At 41.8% G+C, this 23,400-nt stretch overlaps 3 protein-coding genes across 3 annotated transcripts in view; 2 read left to right on the top strand and 1 right to left on the bottom strand.

Moving 5' to 3' along the window:
- Positions 1–23,400, top strand: part of LOC109408938 (uncharacterized) — a 463,030-nt gene that overhangs the window by 191,581 nt on the left and 248,049 nt on the right. The gene's annotated exons all lie outside the window — the stretch shown is intronic.
- On the top strand, positions 7,000–12,122 carry LOC109408945 (uncharacterized). The gene is made up of 2 exons (XM_019682345.3): positions 7,000–10,814; positions 10,870–12,122. The coding sequence occupies exons 1-2, from the start codon at positions 9,971–9,973 to the stop codon at positions 12,120–12,122; spliced, it is 2,097 nt and encodes a 698-aa protein (XP_019537890.3). The 5' UTR covers positions 7,000–9,970.
- LOC109408944 (DDB1- and CUL4-associated factor 6) overlaps positions 12,089–23,400 on the bottom strand; it is a 55,148-nt gene continuing 43,836 nt past the window's right edge. Inside the window, exon 5 of the mRNA XM_029855827.2 lies at positions 12,089–12,606. Coding sequence (XP_029711687.2) covers positions 12,292–12,606 — 315 coding nt within the window. The 3' untranslated portion in view covers positions 12,089–12,291. The remainder of the gene's footprint in view (positions 12,607–23,400) is intronic.

Genomic DNA, 23,400 nt, shown 5'->3' with positions numbered 1-23,400 from the left:
ACGACCAAAATCGGACCTTCGGATCGCAAGTTATGCGCGGTCCCACGTATGCCACTGCATTTTTATATATAGATAGATTTTCAGAGGTCTCATACAAAAAAAGTGACATTGGGGGGAGAGGGGGTTGAAAATGGGCATTTTTTGCGTGACGTAATTTATGGACGCGCTCCCTAACAGCTAGTGCTATTCTGGTCAAAATTACCAGGCGCAATTGATTAATCGCGTTATCTGTACGTAGTCAGTTACGATTTGACCTTGACTTTAAGAAATTCTCAGTCAATCATGCTTATGTTGCTCATATTGACGCTATGTGGACTATAGGTAACACAGTGAGTGAGGAGCATTTCCTGAGACCAATTAACACTTCGTCAATGTGATTAATTATGCAAACGGATACTACAGTCAATGGACAACACGAGTAAGTTAGATGTTTAAGACACACAGACTAGGTAGGTATGTTGGAAAGCAAAAGAGTACCATTAACACTTACGCCTTGGTTTCGGAATTTCGGTATGAATATGTGCTCTTGGGGACCAGTCATAAACCACGTAAACTTTGGGGGAGAGTGAGTTGTGGTTAAAGTCTACACTCCATGCATTTTTTTTATTTATTTTCTATGACGAAAGTCTACAAGGTGGGCGGACGGAGGTTATTCAGATGAGTAAAGTTTGGTCAAAATGATTTTGTGAATGGTCTTCCCGAATTTTAATAAAAGCAATTAAGCACAAGTGATTATAAGACAAACATGCATTTTTCATGATAATCAGACTGTGTTTAAAAGCAACTGCCATGAGCAGTTCCTTCAAAGTCAGGATTACCGTTCAGTAATTTATTGCATCTGCAAAATCAATAGTCATTTCAACGATTATTTTGTCTACTGACTCTTCATGACTGTATTCAAGAAAGCATAGTATGTACGTTGATGTATATCGTGGAATATATCAAATTAATCCATTTCCATAGCATATTTCGCTACTGCCTACAATATCACAAACCAAATCAAGCCCCAAACTTCTGACCAAATCGTTTCAAGCTACAAACTTTGTACCGTCGTTCGGTATGGCATCGTACCACTACTGTTTCACAAACTTAGAACACACCGTAAACAACTAGAACCGTAAACAACTAGGAATGCCCGATGAATTTCCTGGATGAATCCCCGAAGCAACTGCTGGAAGAATCTCCGAAGGAATTACTGTAGGAATTTCTAAAAAAAAAAAAACGAAAAATCTTCGTAAGAATTCTTGGATAAAGCTCCGTAGGAATTCCTGGAAAAATCCATAGAGTAATACCTGGAGGAATCCCCTAAGAAATTCTCGAAAGAGTCCTCGAAAAAAAAAAAAAACAAATCTTAGCGCATCCCCGAAGCAATTGATGGATGAATCCCCTAAGGAGTTTCAGAAAGAATCTCCGAAAGAATCTCCGGAGGAATCTCCAAAGCTATTCCTGGAGAATACTCCGAAGCAATTGCAGAGGAAATTTCCAAAAGAATTCCTGAAGAGAATGCAATTCCTAGAGGAATCTCTTAAGCAATTCCAGGAATTCGTGGAGGAATATACGCAGAAATTCCTAAAGAAATCTCCAGAGCAATTTCTGGAGGAATCCCCGAAGGATTTTTGGAGGGATCTCCGAAGTAACTCCTGGAAGAATCTCCAATGTAATTCCTGAAAGAACCTCCGAAGGGAATCCTAGAGGAATCTCCGTAAGAATTCCTGGAGAAATCTCCGGAGTAATTCCTGAAAAATCTCCAGAGTAATTACTAGAGGAACCCCCGAAGGAATCGCTGGAGGAATCCCCAAAGGATTTCTTGAAGGAATCTCCGGAAGAATTCCTGGAGGCATTTCCGGAGCAATTCCTGGAGGAATCCCCGAAGCAATTCCAGGAATTCCTGGAGAAATCTCAGAAGCAATACCTGGAGGAATCCTCGAAGTAATTCCGGGAATTATTGGAGGAATCTTCGAGGCAATTCCTAGAGGAATCTCCGAAGGAAAACCTTGAGAAATCCCGAAGGAATTGCTGAAGAAATCCCTGAAGTAAATCTTGGAGGAATCTCTGAAGAAATTACTGGTAGAATTCCCAGATTCAGTAATTTCCCCAAAATCATTTTTGGCAGGAATTTATTTGGCGATTCTCTTAGGAATTCCTTTGAATTCCTTGAGCTTTCCATCGTAGTAGCAATCCGTTGCGATCCACACCTAATTACATCGCCTAGTGACCCTAGGTAACCAGTTTGTTACTACAAGCTAGTCGTGTTTTTTTTTTTTTTTCAATAAAACAAGCTTATTGCTTGTTCAAGCTGCCCAAGATATTCCTGTCCTCAAACCCGAAACACAACAGGTCATGGGCTCAACACCGAAGGATTTGGCGTTCGGAACTCCATAATTCCGAGGACACGGGGATCAGTACGAGAACTGGAGCTACAGAGTTCAATTATTTCTGGAAGCGGCTGGTATTTCGGAAGTGTTATCCGGAGTAGCACCAAGTGAAGCTGCCGAAATATCGAAGTTTGAGGAGTTGGACCGCAGGGCGAATGTCCCCGAATGTTCTCGAAAAGGAACTGACACTGGAAGTGGTGAAACAACGATTATTGTCCGAAGAATCCAAGCGATCCGATCGACAAGGCGGTTTTGGTGAAGATAGTCCAGCGGCATTTACGGAAGGTTCCAGGAGCAGCACAAACAGTTTATTGGAAAATACCACAAGTGCGGAAGACGCAGACATTTGATGAAGGATTGCTGGAGAAAATCGGAAGAAAATGACGAAAATGAAGAAAAAGAAAGTGACAATGTTGCCGTAAGTTTTGTTGCTGGTGCGACTGAATCATGTCTGAAGATGAAGCTTGATTACGGGTGCAGCGATCACCTAGTGTTGGATTAGTCAGTGTTCAGGGGTTGTTCATAAACCACGAAGATCAAATTTTAGCCATCTCAGACCCCCTCCCCCTCGTAGACTTTCGTCTATACAAAAATTTTAAAATTTGTATGGAGCGTAGACTTTGGCAAGACCCCCCTCCTTCCAAAAAGTCCACGTGGTTTATGAACGGCCCCTTTTTTGTCTAAAACGATTTAACTAATGCCGTTAAAGTATAGCCTAGGATATACCGCAAAACTTTGCCGAAGACCGCAAAGTGATCCGACGCTTGTGAAAAAAGTTATTCGCCTGGTAACTTAGGCCAAAAATTGAGTTTTTATTAGGGGTAGGCGGGGCAATATGGACACCCTAAGGGTTTTGCCAACTTTACCTGGCATGATGTCAAAAAAGTTTAGTTTTTTGATACATGTATCCTTTTAAAGTCTATTTAGCATCTATTGCATAAGAATGTTCACGAAAAAAATGATTTATCCACTTCAAAAAATGTTTTGAAAAATGTTAGTTTTTCATGACCGTCTTCAAGCATACGGGGCAATATGGACACCATGAGACTTTTACGAATTTCGTACATTATTTACACCTATAAAGTCATTTCATTACAAAACAACTATTATGGATGAATAATACGCCGAAGTAGTTCATTTTTGTTCAGTTAATTTAAATTCAGGCTGTTTTGGATAAAGCTTCGTTTTTGTCGGCATGTACAGCTGTGCCTAGAACAACTATTTTCCACTGTTGTCGTTTTTTGACCAATTTGTTTCACACTATGTCTACTATAGTGAACATTTAACCGAAAATATACTGAAATCGAAGAATTTGGTTGGTTTGTGATTTAGGTTATATTTTTCCCTTGTCGCTTCTTTCAAAAAGGTGAGTGTCCATTTTGCCCCGGCAGCAGAAGATATTTTCAAACTTGATTTTTGTTATAATAAAGAAGAAAATACAAACATGTTAAGCATGTAGATACTGCTAAACTACTTGCATGTGTTCTAGAAATATCAGGTTTTAATCGACCTGCAATAAATCAATCACTAAATCTTATTTTAGATGGTTTGAAAATTATAATTTTCATGCACAAAAAACGGAGGACGCAACTTTTTCGTGTAAAATCAAGTGTAATTTTAATTTCGAATGTTTATTTCCTGAAACTACGTTTTAGACAAATGGACTATATTCTCCATTCATTAAAAGTTCAAAAAAGTTCGCATATTCCAAAATATTGAGGGTGTCCATTCTGCCCCGGGTGTCCATAATGCCCCGCCTACCCCTATTCATGTTTTATTCCTTTACATGTTAAATGTTAAGCACCACCGGGAAATCTGTACATTGTAACTTTGTTCACAAGTGTCGGATCACTTTGCGGTCTTCGGCAAAGTTTTTCGGAATATCCTAGGCTATACTTCAACGTCATTAGTTGAATCGTTTTAGACAAAAAATCCAATTTATGAGAAAAATGCAAAAAAAGCACGTTTTCCCGTACCAAACTTCATACAAATTTCAATCGCAATGCGGAGTACGGGGAAGCAACCAATCGAAATCGAAAAATCGACTTTGTTGACCCAGTCTATTATATATACCAAATCCCAGCATGCAACATATCAAATTAAAATTGCGCCGATACTTGGAACCGGCCCGGACCAATATCACGGTGTGTTGGTCATTTGTTGGGCTTGTTTGCACAAATATTTGTCATGGAACCTTAATTGCCGTATTTTTTTATTATCTTCAAACACATTAGTCTGCACAGTAGGCCCGATCATTTTAATATTTGTATCATATTATAAGTAGTATACTGCAAATATTACTGCTGATTGCTGATAAGAAAATAACAGAAGAAATTCTGATATTTCTGTAGTAATAGAGACAGAGAAGAGAATGATTGAAGCGAAAAATATGCGCCTTCTGATTTTCCGACTTAGTGGAAAGCTAGAATGAACAATAGAACAATAGAATAGCCGCAGCGGTCACGACAATTTCCAGGATGTTTTTCAATGCTGACTGTTCATGTTCTAGAATAGAAGCTCCCTGTAAAAAACTACGAGGAATTCTCCCGACAGATTTATGGAAGATTCTTTAGGTTAATCCTTACAACCTGAGATTTCCCCGAAAAAGACTGCTGGAGAAAATCCCAGCAGGAATTGATCATTGAAGCCTACTTTTTCGCTACTCATCGCATCAAAACAAAAGCGCCACCGTATATGAACAACTGTAACACTGTGACAGCAGTCGAGTTACGTCAAACACACAAGCCTACGGTGGCGCTATCTGGTCAATTCATAGCAGCCGTTCTAGTTATTTTAGTGATCCATTACTGAAAGATTTACAAGTGGAAATTGATAAAGAGTTCTTCAGAGAGAATCGATGAGAGATTCCATGACAGAAAATGCGGGATGGATAGTGGCAGAAATTGCCATAGATTTTTTGGAAGTAACTACTGAAGAATTCCTCAGAAGAAACTGCTGGGAGTTTTTAGAAAGGAAATGGAGAACAAATACAGTGAAGAGGACTGTACTAGCAGGATTCCTCCAGGAATTTGCACAGGGGATTCTTCCAGGAGTTCCTTCTGGAAATTCCTCCAGAAAGGCCCTTTGGGAAGCCTTTCAGGAGAGATTTGTCCAGAAATTCTCACCTGAGATTCCTCTAGGAATTTTCACCGGGGATTCCACCAGGAATTCTCACCGGGGATTTCTCCAAGGATTCGTCCAGGAATTCCTTCAGAGATACCTCCAGGAATTCCTTCGGAAAATTCTCTGGGTATTTCTTCGGGGATTCCTCTAAAAATTCCACCTGAAATTTCACCAGGGATTCCACAGAAATTCCTCTGGGAAAAACTTCAGGAATTCCTCCAGGAATATCGAGATTCTTCCAGGAATACTTCTGAGAATCTCCAGAAATTACTATTGGGATTTCTCCCTGGAGTAATTCATGGAGGAAATCCTGAAAAAAATTCTTGTTGAATCCCAGGAGAAAATTATGGAGGAACATCCGAAGGAATTTCTGGATGAATCCCTGAAAAAAATCCTGGAGGAACCCCTGAAAGAAATCCTTGATGGAATCTCTGGAGTATTTTCTGAGGAAGGACCCCTAAGGAAAACCTGCAGGAAGTCCTAGAGGAATCCCTGAAGGAGTACCTGAAGGAATTTCTGGAGCAACCTTTGGAGGAATCCCTGGAAAAACCCCTGGAGGAATTTCTTTAAGGATCCCTGAAGAAATTCCCGGAGAAATCCCTGAAGACATTCCTAGAGGCAGGCTTGTCATTTGCTCCCACAATGTGCCTCAAATACACGTTTTTGCTCTCTTTATCTTTGTGCGTTCCTACCGAAGTCGTTTGCGCGAGAGCGATGCACAAAGAGAAAACGGGAGCGAGACAATGAGAAACGTCGAGCCACTAGAATCAACACAAAGTGTAACTTTTTTGTGCCTCATTTTAGAGAAACCCGGTAAGTTGTTCCACGATTTTTTTGGCGTTGTTCACAGTATGAGCTCGCTGAGCGGGTGGTATGACATAACTGTAAACATAAATACCTGTGAGTTTGGTAATCAATGATTTATTATCATAAACATATTTATGTTTACTCCCGGCGTGCACAAAGTGCCTCAATTTTGAGGAAACGCACTTTTTTGTGCAACCAATCCGCACGTTTTTCGGAGTCACAAGCTACAAGCAGGAAGGTGAAATAAAACGAGAGAAAACGCTCTAGCTTTGGATACGGGAGCGCGGTGCAGATTTTTTGTTCTCCCGTTTTGCTCTGAGGAGGATTCCATGCCTGCCTAGAGGAATCCCTGGAGGAATTTCTTGAAGAATCCCTCAAGACATTCCCGGAGAAATCTCTAAAGGAATTCCTGGAGGAATCCCTGAAGACTTTTCTGGAGGAATTCCTGAAGACATTCCTAGACGAATCCCTGAAGACATTTCTGAAGGATTCCCTGAAGACATTTATGAAGGAATTCCTGAAGACATTCCTGGAAGAATACCCGAAAAATCCTAGACGTGTCCTTGGAGGAATCCCGAAGAAAGAATCTCTAAAAAAAATCTAGAGGAATTCCTGCAGAAATACCGCGATGAATCCCCTGGAGGAATTTTTGGAAGAATCCCTGGAGGAATCCCCGGAGGAAGTCCTGGAGGCATCTTTGGAGAAATTCCAGAGGGGTCCCTGGAGGAATCACTTTAAAAATCTCTGGAGGAATCCAGTTTTGTCAATGGTGATTTTCCATAACCTTAAACCATCTCATGCCTATTTCAGTCGTAAGATCAAATTTTCCTCGTTTCTAAAGAAAGGTGAGCTAAAAAAAACTCTCTCTGGATCTTAACGGAACCAGTTCCGAAATATCCGCATATGGCCAATGCACCCATGTGCTGTTATCGCGCTGCTTGGCAGATGCTTGAAGGAAAATCAAGGCATTTGAACCGTCGAATGTTCTGTCGTGGATCCTGTAATGTTCAGCAAGTGGACAAAATTGTAACCTATTCTTAGCTAAAACGATCATTTTCCAACAACGAACTTATAACTTTTCCATTTTTTACAAAATAAAGGACGGCCTAGAGATTAACCGTAGGCCTCTGACGTACATACCGTTACCGAACTTCGAGAATCAGCGGATCCGGGGTCGTATCCTTCAGGTATTCCTTGGAAGAAACGGTAGAGTGCGACAAGCACTAGTGAAGACGGCGACAGGGGAATTCAAAAGGGATGCAGTCAAACTACCAGTTCTTAATGTAGAAGAGAAGTGTAAACCAGGCGACAGATCAGCAGAGATTCCTGAACCATGCCGTGGTTTACGTTTGTTACGACAAGAACCGTGGCTCTGGCAGCACTGCCACAGATCTGACGTCCCACTTACTGATCGTACACGATCAACAGTTGGCAACAGTTGACTTTCACAACGGCTTAAACCTAAATCTATTTTACAGCTTACGAAACTAAAACCTAAATTTATCGTGCAAATTTCATATGCTATTCTGTTGAAGAGAGTACGGAAAACCGAGGGGGTCGACAGTAATCAATTTGCTTCAGTTACCGTGCGATAAGCCGTAATTTTGTTTGATTTTCTGAATTATTCTTAATTGTTTTCATTATACTGAACATCGGTTCGATTTTATCGGATTTTTCTCATTTTCTGCCATTTTCCAAGATAAAATCGATTGTATGCTATTTATTTTCAGCAAAATGGTAAAAATGGAACATATCTGAAAAATCGAATAAAATGAAAAAAATCGTTTGAAAATCGTCGAAAATCGGCGCTGGAAACGGCTAACATCTCTTAAAATGTTATGACGTCGCGACGCCACGTCGAAAATTTTGACAACTCTTCCAGGTAAACAATCGGCTGCGTCGACCGAGGCGTCGGCCATCAGCTGGTCGCTCAGCAGTAAGAGGCCCTTATTATGAGTGTCACTTCACGGTGAAAATCGATCACGGTGACACATTGCGAATCCACGGTGAAAAAGTTGTGGGTTAATCAAAGGGGAATCACTTTCACCGTCCTTATTACCGGTGTCACTTTTTGGTTTTCACTGTGAAGTGACACTCGTAATCAGGCCCAGAATATTGCTGGAATTAGCGATTGCAACAATGGATTACCTCGAAAATATGGGAAATGTTATTATTGAGAAGATGTATTTGCAATATAATATCATACTGAGCATAAAAATAGTGAGTAGGCTATGTAAACAACAGTCACATTCGTGAACAGCTGTTGTTTATAAACAAGCTCCAACCTCGGCTCCAACCGGAAGAACAGGGAGAACAAAACAAAATCGAGAAAATGTGACATTTTTGTTCAGGGATGTGCATCGATTTTGTTCGATTGTATGTGGATAAGCCAACATTATAATCGATTTTATCGGATATTTCGGATATGGTTGATTTTAATCGATTTTCTGTTAATTTCTTCAGTTTTGTTGAAATTATGAAAATAATGTGATTCCTTGTAGGTTTTGGCTTAAAATCAACGATATCGGGAAGAGTCATCCCCCTCGCGGAAAACAATATGCAAATTTGTATAAAACTAAAGTATATATTTACAGAAATATGGTAAAATTAACCTGCAGGTGTTAGGTACGACCAGTCCAAATCTTTACTATTACACCAAATATGTAAGTCATCCTGGACTATCCTCAATTAAATCACAGACAAACAGACGTATCACTTGGAACAAAATGCGGTAAAAACCATCGTCACTCAAACATAATCGCCCAATGCTAATTACGCTGTGGTACGCAAACCCACTGAATAGATGACGGTTGTGAGCAAACGTCATACAGGAGCAAAAACGATGCGAGCGCCATGAGCGAGCGATTTGAGAACTATGGAATAATCCGTTATAAAGGGAAACTATGGGAAGTGAGTAGAGTGAGACGTCTGTTTGTCTGTGATTAAATCTTCTAAATCTCGGATACTTTTTCAAAACGACGTATAATATACGCAAATCCTATGTTGATACGTCGTTTTGAATAAGTATCCGAGAAATAAAGTTTTATATCTAGCTTAAAACGCACAGACAATTAAATACCACTCACTAGTTTTACGTAATATCTGGCACAGGTAACGAATATTATAACATTATTGCATCGAGAAATTCATATAACAAGAGTCATATTGTTGAGAAATATTTCGAATAATTCGAACCGTTAAACAATCACGCACACTACACAAATCCATATCGGTTGTTCCGTTTGATAAGCTTGTCCGATAAACCTGCCGACGGAATGCATTAGAGATACACGTTTACAGATGGATATTACTTTGATTGATTCTACGTGTCAAAGACAGCTTCACTTGAGTACCGGCACGAGGTAGGATATACCTAGATGTTAGAAGCAAATAACGTATGCGTAGGTGAGAATCACCTCCATAAATAACAAGCTAGTCAACATTAATAGATATGGAACCACATCAATCTATCTCAGAATGGGTAATCACCACGAAAACGTGACGCCCATTGATACGCTAATGAAAAGTCAATATGCAGTTCATCGGGTTTTGTTCGCCTGTTTGGCCACGCTCATTCAAGGGTGGCCAATAAATCTGGGCGTTTGGTACCGGGGAACCATCAGTCCCTTTTGGAATTTTCCACTACCGAACCCGACGGCAGCAACATGCTGCCTACGTTATGTCATTCCGGTATGTTGATCTTAGCAGCTTTGGTGGGAGTTCGCCTAACTCAAACTACGGCGATGGTTGAGGGCGAACCGGAACTGAATCTACCCAAGTGGTTAACAAACGATTTGATTCTGATGCACATCGCTACGATCTTCAACCGAACCACGCACATTGATCTGGTACTGGACGATCGTTCGGGTGATCGCGTGCGACAGCTGGACTACATGGTACAGCATCTACGAACGGACAATGGATTTCTGAGGGGTAAATCCATCCGGATTTACCAGGAAAATGCGGTTGACGAAGCGGACAGCTGCTCCACTGTGCTCGATCACGGCTACGGCGAAGAGTTTGAACTGCTGCACTGGGATCGGAGGTACGACTCGTTTGCCAAGATATGGGGGCAGAATCAGTACAACGGTTACATAGTGTTTGCGAATTTGTTGACGTTCGATCGGTTGGTAGGCTGTTTGCTGGATCCGATCGGGACGTACCTGATCGTGGTGGAAGAATCGATCGAGCCGGATGCGATTACGCGATTGCTGAGGTCGATCTGGCGCAAGGACGGAACGTTCGGGGTGTTTACGCTAACCGGTGAGCGGGTGTTCGGGTACGATCCCTTTGCGCGGTTGGAGACTGGACGATTCGGAATGTTGAAGGAGTTGAAAGGTGCGAACGATCTACCTAGACTGCCGAACGTCTTCGATGGATATCCGTTGCGGATCGAGATATTCTGGTCAACCTATACGACGCCGATGAATGCCAGTAGACCGAACAAGGACTTCATCGGACCGGATGCGGAAGTTGGACGGACCGTTACCAAGATGCTGAATTTCACAGGTATGTGAGATCAGATAGTGTTATTGTTTACTGGAAGTCACCTTTACCATTCCAGCCGTCTTCATTCCACCGGACAATGACAACTTCGGAATCCAACTCCCGAACGGAAGTTTCAACGGAGTAATTGGACGACTCTCGCGACGCGAAAGTGATGTGGCTTTCGTGGGATTTTTCGTAAAGGACTACTTCAGTCGAGACATTGAGTTCACCTCCGGAGTGTACGGCGATGAGCTGTGTTGTTTGGTGAAGAAGGCTAGCCGAATTCCGGAATATCTGCTTCCGATTACGATTTTTCCATCGGATCTGTGGGGTGTGTTGTTCCTGGCAGGGATTGTCTTCGCGTTGATTTGGGAAGTTATCCGAGGAGCTATTCGACTCGCGGCCAGGATTCGAAATGAAAGGAACCAACGTCAACGGCTAGCCGAGCTGTTCAACTTGTCCAACGAGACTCGCGACGCTCCAAAGTATCGCAAAGTGATTCAGATATGTGTGGATACTTACATCATTTGGGTGAGCGCGCCGTATCGGAGGTTCAGCCATTCCGGCGTTGAACGCTTGATGCTCTTCGGTATGATGCTGGTGAGTGTGATCTTCGTATCTATGTTCCAATCTAGTCTGTCTTCCGTATTCCTGAATCCGGTGTACTACAAGGACATCGACACGCTTCAACAGTTGGACAAGACCGGGATGAAGATCGCAGTCAAGTACAAAGGCTTCATGGATGACGTATTTCCAGCTAACAATACCCCTACCATGGATGCCCTGCGAAGTAAGATGGTCTACGAGCCGATTCAGGGTTCGATGCCAGCCCGAGTCGCCAAAATGGGAACCCTATCAACTGTGACTCGAAAATCAACTCTATCCTTGGACAACGCCATCTACTTGTCAACCAACCAACTGCACATGGTGCGTGAGTGTCCCCGAATGTACAACCTGGCCTACGTCGTTTCACGGCATTCCGTATTTCTCGATCGGATCAACACCATGATCATGAGAGTTTTCGACGGTGGACTGGTCGATCACTGGATTTCGGAGATGAACTACAACTTCACCATCAGGGACTGGGAACAGATCAGAGCATCTATGGGAACGAATTTTAAAATCTTGACGCTTGTGGACATGCAGTTTCCTTTCTACCTGCTGGCCATCGGGCTTTGCGTGAGCACGGTGGTTTTCGGAGCGGAACTTGTCCACCACAAAATCGGACGGATCCGGAACAAGTCCGTTGATAGGATTTCTTTTAGTTCTAGCGAAGTCAAACTTACTCCAAAGAGTTCTTCAAATAGTTACAGTTATACTCAGTATTAGAAGTACAACGGAAAATCACATCTTGCTTGTTTGTTGATAATGTCAGTTGTTAAGTTGATCGTAGCTCAAAACGTAATAAAAAGTGTTTGTTAATGTTTGCCAGTTTTGCTTGGAATAGAGCACTACAATAACCGTTTCGCTAGGAGTTATATAACTTACCATGCATTCATTACAGGAAGTGTTCGGAACTTCCGCTGCGGTCACCACCGCCGGAACTTTCCCCGCGATCGTTGCCGCCACTACTGTTATTGTTGCCATTATCGTTATTGTTATTATTATCATTATTGTTATCGTTATTATTGCTATTGCCAGTGCTGCTTCCGTTGCCATCGGCAGCGGTGGCGGGGGCGGAACCTGCCGGACCAGCCGGCCCCCGACGATTCCGCAGCGAATGGATACACGCCAACATCCGGATCATGAACGAAGCCGGCACCGTAATAGTATCTTTGGTTTCCTCTAGCATTACCGCGTTGCGTTCCATGAGCTGTGAAGGAATGATGAAATCCAATATCAGATGTGCATATGAACTTCTTGGGATATGAACAGGACATGACATTCTGGCTTAAATGGTTTGATTTGATAAGAAACACAACCAGTTCTCACTTCAATATTCAAGGTCAATATCATAACTACCGTCGAAAAATGTCAATTGATATTCATGAGGAATATCAATTGACATTTTTCGAAGGTAGTTATGACATTTTCCAAAAAAGTTGAAGATAGAGCGGGGTTTCCGTGAGTTTCTTGTAAAACTGGTCTAGCCACACTTGTTTTTCCTATATCATATTTTCAGGTTCAGCTTCTGAAGTGGGCTGTGGATGATTGAATCTAGATAGGGTATTGGTTCTCTTATTAAGCATGTGGCTCTCATTTTCATCCTACGAAATACAAAGGATTGAAGCGCTGTTTGTTTTGTGTCTTATTTTTGTATTTTTTGTTAGAAGTGAGCACCCATGAAAACAAAAAGAACGAAATCAATCGGTGCCGTAATCGCTTGTTTTCGAATAGGATGAAAATGGGCGCGTGAGATTACTGATGGCACATATACCCTATGTCGTAATAATATTTTCAGCTCTGCCCTCAACCAATCATCGTGCGAAGCAATTAGGTGGCAGAATTTCCTCACCAAATTTGGAATGAAGCTGGACGTTTCTTTGGTGATTCACGAGTACAACCAGTCATGTATTCACAATGCCGAAGAATCCCGGAACCAGAAGCTGATGAAATTTTGAACATTCGCTACAACTTCATCAGAGGAATGCATCCGGAATAACATCCAGCTTAAGTACATCCGGACTGGAGTCATTTGGATTGGCGAACGTCTTTACAAAGGGCCTACCTGCTGCAGCTTTTCTGAAACATCGATCCACACTGGGTCTTGTGTGACAGTAGATTCATGTTAGTATATTGAATAGTGGACAATGACTCACGGCACTTCAAGCAATCTTGTAGGCGTCACGAATCACAGTTGCCAAAAGACAATTAAGGGTGCGGTCTCCCGGACGAGCTGTGGACTACTTTTTTTAATTGTCGCCAACAGACAATTTCTAAAATAATTTTTATTTCCTTTAAGACACAATTTGAAGGGTGTGGTCTCCCGGACGCGCTGTGGACTATTTAATTTCAAGGGCGCGGTCTTCCGGACGCGCTGTGGAATATTTTTTATATTGTCGTCAAGAGACAATTTCATGGGTGCGGTCTCCCGGACGCGCTATGGACTATTTTTCCCTGAAGACATTCCTAGAGGAATCCCTGAAGACATTTCTAGAGGAATCCCTGAAGACACTTCTGGAGGAATCCCTGAAGACATTCCTGGAGGAATCCCTAAAGACATTTTATTTATTTATTTCGTCAACCGACGTAGACTAGTACATTTACATATACATATTTGTTGTTTCTTAATGCTATAGTTTAGTCTAAGAAATACATAAAAAATATTAAAAAATTAAATTAGGATAGGTAGTGTATTTATAATGTTTTTAGGTGTTGGGACTTCGAAGACTGTAAAAGTATTTTCTAAGGTTATGCCGAGACATTGTAAAGTCAATGGTTTCGCAGTGTTGATTATAAATGTCCATCATTCGATTAAGAGGCCCAAATTTGGCGTAGTTTGTTCTACGGTGGTTTGTTATGAATATGTTTCGATTTCGTAGTTGCCGAGAAGGTATGTAAAAATTTAATGAGGATAAGATTTTTGTTGAATCAATACGTTGTGAAACGATATCGTTAACAAAAGAAACCATTGCAATTTCACGCCGCTCTTTCAATGTTTGTATGTCGATAAGCTTGCAGCGTGCTTCATATGATGGAAGTGGAAATGAAGTCCAACCTAATTTACGAAGAGCATATAATAGAAATTGCTTTTGTACTGATTCTAATCTTTCTTCGTGCGTGATTGAAAAAGGAGACCATACAATGCTGCAATATTCCAGTATTGATCTTACATATGCAATATACAGAGTTTTGATTGTGTATGGGTCATTAAAGTTGTAGCAGAAACGCTTAATAAACCCTAGCATGTTATTAGCCCTGTGAATTATTGTGTTGTAGTGGTCTACGAAAGTAAGCTTAGAGTCTAAGATTACTCCTAAGTCTCTTACTCTTTCACATTTTTCCACATTTTGATTTCCTAATGCAACTGAAATGTTTGGTGTTGTTCTTTTTCTGCTAAATGATATTAAGTTGCATTTTTTTACATTTAATTCTAAAAGGCTTTTTTTGCACCATACGTAGAATATGTGAATTTCATTGTGGAATACATTGATGTCTTCTTCATTTCGTATCTCCAGAAAGAGCTTCATGTCATCGGCATAAATTAGAACTTTTAGTTTGTTTAAAATGAAGGAAATGTCGTTTACATACATAATAAAGAGAAGAGGTCCTAAATGAGAGCCTTGGGGGACACCTGAAGTGACTTGAATTGGGTTTGACTTGTTTCCATTGAATTTAATTATTTGTTGACGGTCAGTTAGATATGATTCAAGCCATTTCAGGAGAATTGGCTCAATTCCGATTTTTTGTAGTTTGAAAAGTAGCATTGGTATGTCAATGCGATCAAATGCCTTACTAAAGTCCGTGTAGAGAGCTTCCACGTGGTTTCCATTATCCATTGCGTTTAATGAATAGTCTATGAATTGCAGTAAATTTGTTGAGGTCGACCGACCTTTGAAGAAGCCGTGTTGCATATCAGTAATTCTGTTTTTGGTTTGGAGAAATAGCTTTTCGTTGACAATTGCCTCGAAAAGTTTCGGAATGCAAGAGATAATGGCTATACCACGATAATTACGTACGTCTGATTTTCGGCCAGATTTGAAAATAGGTACTAGAAAAGAGCTTTTCCATAGTTTTGGGAAATTACCAGATTCCAGCGACATATTAAAAAGCCAAAACAAAGGAGCAGTCAGTTCCTGTGCTAAAGTTTTCATGAATACTGGGGGGATCCCGTCAGGACCAGGACCTTTTGAGGCGTCTAGATTCTTAAGAGCATGTAAAATATCCTGCACTTGGAGTTGGTTTACGCCAATGTCCCTAGGGAATTCTGGGTAAAATGCAAAATAATCGCGGTCACGATCTTCTTCAGAAAATGTTGTATAGATTTCTTGGAAGAAATTTGCAAAAAGATTGCAAATTTTTTCCGAGTTATCACCAACAGATTCATCAAGATGCATAACGGATGGAAAATTGTCAGATTTTAATTTGGATTTTACGTAGTTGAAGAAGTTCTTTGGACAGGACTTTATTTCGCTTTCAGTTTTTGAATTATATTCTTCAAATGCATTACTGATGGCTAAGTTCAGTTGCTCGCATATATCCAAATAATTTGCTAGATTTTCATTGGTATTGTGTGTCTTGTAATTTTTATGGGCTTTTTGTTTGCGGTTCTTCAAATTTTTTATCTGTCTATTATACCAGATTGGGTTTTTTAAATTTCTGCTACGACGTTTTTTCCTTGAAGGAATTTCTTGGATAATTATTTCCGATAAAATTTTGTAAAATACGTCTACAGCAGTATCGACATTTCCTTCGTTTCTTAAAACTACTTGCCAATTCACACTACTTAACCTACGTTTAATATTTTTATAGTTCGCCAATTGGTATTCAAAGATTTCCTCGTATTCACAGTCGTTGGGTCTTTGGTTTTTATGTATGAATAAAGAATATTCGATTGCTGTATGGAAAGCCTCATTTTTCCACAATGGAGTTAATGATTCGGTCACACAGAAATCTTCGTTAATATTTGTTAATAAAAAGTCCAGATAGCAGTTCTGTTGGTTTTTAATGTGATTAATTTGGTTCAGTCCTAAAATTGCGGATTTTTCAAAAATAAACTGCAATGTTTCATTATCCCCAACGACTGGGAGTAAGATGCTTTCATTTTCTGAGTCCAGAATGAAGTCTGCATGGCGTTGATTAAAGTCTCCATAGATGTGAACTTTAACCTCAGGAGGAAGCTGTGATAAAATTTGTTCAGCACATTGGAAAAAACTTTCGTATGTACTTTTATGAGCATGGTCTGGAGGAAAATACACTGAGGCAAACACGTGCGTTTCACCTGCTATGTGTGATTTCACCCAGATATGCTCAAACGTTTTGAATTTTGAAGTGCTTATTAATTCAGAATTATAATTTGCCGAAATAGCAATTAAAACTCCACCGCCAGACTTTTTCTGAGACTCCAGAAAATTACGGTCGTCTCTAAATACATTATAGCTGCTTCCGAAAACTTCCTCGCTTTTTACACTTTCATCCCAGCTCGTTTCAGTTCCCAGAATAGCCGAGAAGGATGAGCTTAGTATGTTTTTATAAATTTCCTTCATTTTGGCTGGGCTTTTCATGCGATTGAAATTTTGACAATATATCAAAACTTCGATCACATTCTGTTTAAAATGCGAACAAGTTTCCGTAAGTTCGTCGGTTGATGATATGCTACTTATTTCTTTGGGAGAAGAAAGCGTCGTTACTTGCGAAAAGGCGAAGGAGAGCTGAACTTGTTTGCACTCTCGCGCAGTTGCTGCAGTCGATGGGTACGCTCGCTTGATAGGTACTGCCGGTATGACTGCAGATCCGCCATGGCTGCCGTAGGGTCCAATCCATACTCCTGGTGCACATCACTAAAGATGCGAAGAAGATGTTCAGGATCCGTCGGTAGACCTTCAGATGCCAGCAACATTCGAATGCTAGTCGGGGTCAATCCTTCCACACAGACTGTCGCAGGCTGATCCTTCATATAAGCTAGGAACAGCCGAACGATGCCCATTATTTTAGGGTCGCGTAAACGTGCTTTCAAGAATCGACCGTCACCCTCCGTAGATTGCTCAGTGAGTCGCACGATGGGAGGTCGCATTGGGTCCAAATCGAACCGGGTTTCACTGCTGCATAAGGCTTGGTTTTGAGGTTGTTGCTGTTGTTGGTTTTGCTGATTCGGTCCTTGAAGTGATAATGAAGGTGTAGCATTTCCCGTTGGTAGTGATGCGATGTTGTTGGTAGGATGCATCTGCTTCTCTGCTCGGTATGGGTTTATGATTTCACCCTTTCTGAAGCTGATGGGTTTTGGCACCGAGAGGCCTGCAATCGGGTGATCGATTGAAGAAGGTGGAACGGAAAATTGAGTTTTTGCGGTGGCCAGTAGTTCCTTGTCCGTTCCCATGTGTGGCTTATTGTTGTTGGTTTTTTTCGCGAGCTGTTGACTGTTTATGCGGGCGTGTTGTTGTTTTCTGCGTTTCCTACTATGTCTAGCCTTATCAGCAGTTTTTTCTTGCAATTGTCGAGCGCTGCGCTTGATATCATACCCAGACCAGTCTTGCTTCCAGCACCGTTTATTTCCTATCATTCGCCAACCAGAAGAAGAATGTTCATTTTTCGGTGGAGCTTCAGCGCTTTGCTTGGACATTTTGGCTCGACGTTCAGCAAACAGCTCAGCAATGGCGTTACTGGCAGGTTTATTACTAGCCGGGAGTGGTTCTGGCTGTTGTTGTTCAATTGTTTGCTGCGGCGGCGTCTGTTGCTGATGCCGTGGTATATTTTCTGCCAATTCTTCCTCCAGGGTCATCATTCCTAGTGGAGTCCTTGGAGGAATCCCTGGAGGAATCTCTAGAGTATTCTCTGAGGAAGAATCCCTAAAAAAACCTAGAGGAATTCCTGAAGAAGTACCAGGAGGAATTCATGGAGGAGTCTCCTGGAAGAATTTCTGGAAGAATCCCAGGAGGAATCCCTGAACACATTCATGTAGAAAGTTCTAGAGGAATCTCTGATTACCTGGAGAACCCCGAGACCAGAATACGCGGATGAAACATTTAGACATTCGCTACAACTTCATCAGATAGTGTATCCGGAATAACATCCACAAGCTTAAGGACAGACTTGTTAGAATCCCAAGATGGCCGCCACGATGGCCGGCTTGGGCACCTACTCACGATTTCGAGTGCACAAATCTTTTCGTAAACAAAACCAGCGCACCTGATCTTCTTATTTTAAGCTTGTTACAAGTGAGCAAGAACAGAATAATAAAATGCACTGTTGCTTGAAGCTTGCTTCTTGAGATTTGTGCGTTTTAAGTTCTCATGCATTCTTGAAGCGGGATTTCAAGACGTTTGTCCTTAAGTACATCCCGACTGGATATCAATTGCCGGACGTCTTCACGAAGAGCCTACCTGCTATAGCTTTTCTGAAGCATCGATCCACACTGGGTCTTGTGTGACAGTAGATTCATGTTAGTATATTGAACAGTGGACATGGCCCATATAGCCGAGGCGGTAAACGCACGGGTATTCAGCATGACCATGCTGAGGGTGACGGGTTCGATTCCCGGTCGGTCCAAGATCTTTTCGTAAAGAAAATTTCCTTGACTTCCTTGGGCATAGAGTATCTTCGTGCCTGCCACACGATATACGCATGCAAAATGGTCATTGGCAGAGGAAGCTCTCAGTTAATAACTGTGGAAGTGCTCATAGAACACTAAGCTGAGAAGCAGGCTTTGTCCCAATGAAGACGTTACGCCAAGAAGAGAGAGAGAGTGAGACAGTGGCTCACGACACTTCAAGCAATGTAATAGGCGCAAAGAGACAATTGCAAGGATGCGGTCATCCGGACGCGCTATGGACTATTTATTTTTATGGGTGCGGTGTCCAGGACGCGCTGTGGACAATTTTTTCATTGTCGCTACGAGACAATTTCAAGGGTGAGGTCTTTCGGACGCGCTGTGGACTATTTAATATCAAGGGTACGGTGTCTCGGACGCGCTGTGAACTGTTTTATTTCAAGGGTGCAGTCTTCCGGACGCGCTGTGGATTATTTTCTATTGTTGCCAAGAGAAAAATCAAAGGGTGCGGTCTCCCGGACGCTCTGTAGGCTATTTTTTGTCTCCAAGAGACAAATTCAAGAGTGCGGTCATCCGGGAACGTTGTGGACAGTTTTTTTTTATTGTTGCCAAGAGACAATTTTAAGGATGCAGTCTCCCGGACGCGCTGTGGACTATTTTTTATTGTCGCCAAGAGACAATTTCAAGGATGCGGTCTTCCGGACGTGCTGTGCTCTATTTTTTTTTGTCGCCACAATTTCAAGAGTGCGGTCCCCCGGACTCGCTGATAATTATTTTTTTATTGTCGCCAAGAGACAACTCTGTGCGATCATCTGGCCCCTTTTTGGACAATACGGGTGACTATGATTCGTGACGCCTACTAGATTGCTTAATGTGTAGTGCGTCGTTGTCCACTGTTCAACATGCTAACATGAATCTACTGTCACACAGGTCTAAGAGGGGGTGTTACAAATAAGTATTAGTAATTAAAATAGACTATTTGACTAGTAGGCTAAGATAATTTCAATTTCATAATATAGACCACCCTGTACTCAGTGGTGAGCAAGCGTGCCCACTTGTAGCCCCCTCGACTATGCTCAGTGGAAAAGGGGGATCTCCAGGGTCGGAATGAGTGGAAACCGGTAAACAACACTCACCAAAACTCAACTCTCCACTTCCAGCGGGAACTCGCATTAGAGCATATCCACAGATATGCTGTAGTTTGGTGGCAATCAATGGCAACTCATTAAGGGAAACATAACTCAAAGGCCACACTGCCAATGCAATTTTGGACGAAACGCAAAGAGAGAGAGGTATGAAGACTCCCTTCGAGTCCGAACGATACACAAACAAAACTAATAGTGAATGTTTCAACTTTCTGAATGAACTTACACAACAACCAGAAATTACGTGCACATCTTATATTACAAATATTTACAATTGTTTGGTTGTGAATTGGCCATGGCTTATTATCTAATGCTATTGTGACGTCACATTCTATGTCTACTACTTGCGGTTTTTGACTCTGGTTGGTACACTGCGGGCTGTCGGATTGTGGCTTGGGATCGTGGTGGTGACTGACGAGCTGTCAGAGCGATGGAGCTGATCGAGTGGAAATCCGGGACGGCGGGCAACGCCTGGTGACCACCGGGACAACAGATGACGTCAGTGGGTCCTAGTCCTCGTGACCTTTCTCAAACCCGACCGATGGTGTAACTTGTCAGTCGTTATATGGTCCACGGATTTGCCGGAGTACGTCCAGCGATCAATCGACGTCCGACGCTCAGTCTCCGAGGATCCTTGGTATGCCAATCAGCGACAAGATGGCTTCCTTGGTGAATGAAAGGATCACCGATACTCCTTTGTGGCTTATTGGAGGAATAAAGATGGCGTCCTTCCACAAAGCTGGCAAATAATATAAAAGAAAAAGGCCCTTTGTGGACCTACCACGGCCATTAGTCTTCCACAACGTGTTCTCACTTTTATCTTAAAACCGCATTTTAGTCGTATTAGGGAGTCTGTTTTAGCTTGTTTTTACTAATAAACACTATTTGTGCAAGTATTTACCTTTTTCCTGCTTGATTTTAATTTGTTCTGTGCTTGTATATGTTTGTTGCACTATACTCGGTGCAACTACCCTAGACTAAGACAATAGACTTTAAAGCATTTTTACATTTAGATTTCGTTTTAACACTACTAACCACTTTTTATAACTTTTAACACTACTAACAACACTAATTTTGACGTTTAGTTTACTGCTGTAATAGTATCTAGAATAAGACAATCAAATTATTGAAAAAATCACTATTAGCAAAAAATCACTATTTCAGCGAACCTTTTCGAACGTTAATCCGGCGCGCACTTACTGCTCGCTGTACGTTCGTAGCGAAATTGAACTGGCGAGTGCTAGCATGCCGAGATCGACCTGAAAATTCCCTTATGAATACGAGCAAATCCGAATTGCTCGTATTTAGACATTTATCGCTCTCTTGAGTACCACCGCCCCCTGGCCATGCCTCTGGATTGCTGCTTCGGCTGAGATCTTTTGCCGGCGCTCAAACCGCTGTTCAAAGACTGCTGGCTGGTGAGTGGTACCGTTGGAAAGGGTTGGGATTGTGTGAGTGGGAGAGTTTTTTAATTCTCTCTGTGAGCATAGTGAGCATAGCCCAGGGTTGTATCCTGGGGTTAATAATTTTTGTTTATTTGTGATGGAGTCACAAGGCAAATTCTGGAACCATCGGTTACAATACCCCTCCGACCGACTGCGAAATAAAGGAATTTATTTTCGCCTCAGAAATTAGTACCCGAAATATCTATTCTCTCGATTCATTTACAAAACGGCATAGAAGATTTGCATGCACAATTTGTTTTTCTTCTTAGTTTCTTTTACGCGTCGGCTATTAACTAGCGCGACTAAAACAAGGACGTTTACTCTACTTGTGATCGAGGCTAGCATAAGTGAGTTACCTTTCCAGCTGTCAGTAATTATCCATTTCGCATCGTAAACAACAATCAACTCAAAACAAGTCGATTCGCGGAAAATTGATCACTTTTGAGCTCAAATTAAGACGATTCTCCAGCTGAGGTTCATTTGTCAGTTTTGTTGCCATTTCGCATTTGTGTGGGAGATCATCCTGGACCAAATTCCGAGAAACAAGATGTTTTAAACCATCGGTAAGTATTGCTATCCTTTTCTGACTGCTGCTGATTAAACCACCTGCACCTACACGTACGCACGCCTCATTTCATTCATCTTTTCCTTTTATCCTTTTCCAGTATTTTCCCGGTCTGCAGTCCCGAGAAAATGATCGATTCACCTATCAGGCTAAGTATTCTGTTTTATTTCACGTCAATTCAGTGTTGACCAAACTTGTAATTTTTGTTTCGAGCACTGTTTTCTAATTTTTCTTTCTAGGTACACGGTTTCAAATCGGCTGCGGAGAAGATGCCGAGCGACTTCCCTGCCTCATCGACGAGGTCGTAGGAGCTTGTGCCCACCCGGGCTCGGATTATACACGGGCTGTAACAAGGAGCCAGTTTTGCGTTGAACTTATCAACGGCGGAGGATTGTTTGAAGTTCCTTTTCAGGACTTTATCCCCGATTTTGTACACCGGCGCAGGTGTTTTTCGGCGCAGGTTGTAATAGTGTGAATTTTTATTATAATTTTTGTGTAAATTCCTGACTACTAGGTCGTGAATAGATTTATCAATGATTTATTTGTTTTCTAATCTCTTTTCCTCCGAAATTTCTTCCGCATCTCGGTCTACTTTATGTTCGTCACCTCTTTCTACTGCTTCGTGACCAAAAATGACTTTATAGGGTGAAAAACCTGTTGAGCAATGTGGGGTCGTATTTAGGACGTGTTCTACCTCGGAAATCCTGCTGTCCCACAGGGTCTGATCTGTTCGGACGTAGGTGCGAATGCACGCATTAATGGTCCTATTGAGTCTTTCGACTGGGTTGGCTTGACAATGGTGTCTCGAGTTAGTCCAGTGCTGTATTCTAAATTTCTCTAGGAGAGCTTTGAATTCCTTCGATAAGAAGGTCGAAGCATTGTCCGATATAAGACATTCCGGTACGGCATATCGACGGAACCAGCTGTCTTCCAAAATCCTGTTCACCTGGGAGGTCGATATCTTTCTTATAGGAAACAGCAAGCAGAATTTCGAAAAGAGATCCATCACTACGAAAAGATGACAATTCCCTGATTTGCTTCTTGGAAGCGACTGAATGAAATCAACGGCGATTATCTGGAAGGGTTTCGTCGTAACTCGCTGCTGACCCATTACAGGGTGCTGCGACCTATTGCTGGGTTTGCTTTCCTGACAGATTCGACACTTTTGAACGTAGGTTTTAATTTCTTTGGCCATTTGTGGCCAGTAGAACTTCTTGCGGACTCTCGCAAGAGTTTTCTCATGTCCTAAATGCAATGCCTCATCGTGCTCCTCGTACAGTACTTTCTCGCGTAAAGCGGTCGGTAC

The sequence above is a fragment of the Aedes albopictus genome, chromosome 1 (assembly GCF_035046485.1).
Source record: "Aedes albopictus strain Foshan chromosome 1, AalbF5, whole genome shotgun sequence".
NCBI classification, from domain to species: Eukaryota; Metazoa; Arthropoda; class Insecta; order Diptera; family Culicidae; genus Aedes; species Aedes albopictus.
Note: the sequence above shows the minus strand (reverse complement) of the source record. Positions and strands in the feature narration are given on the sequence as shown.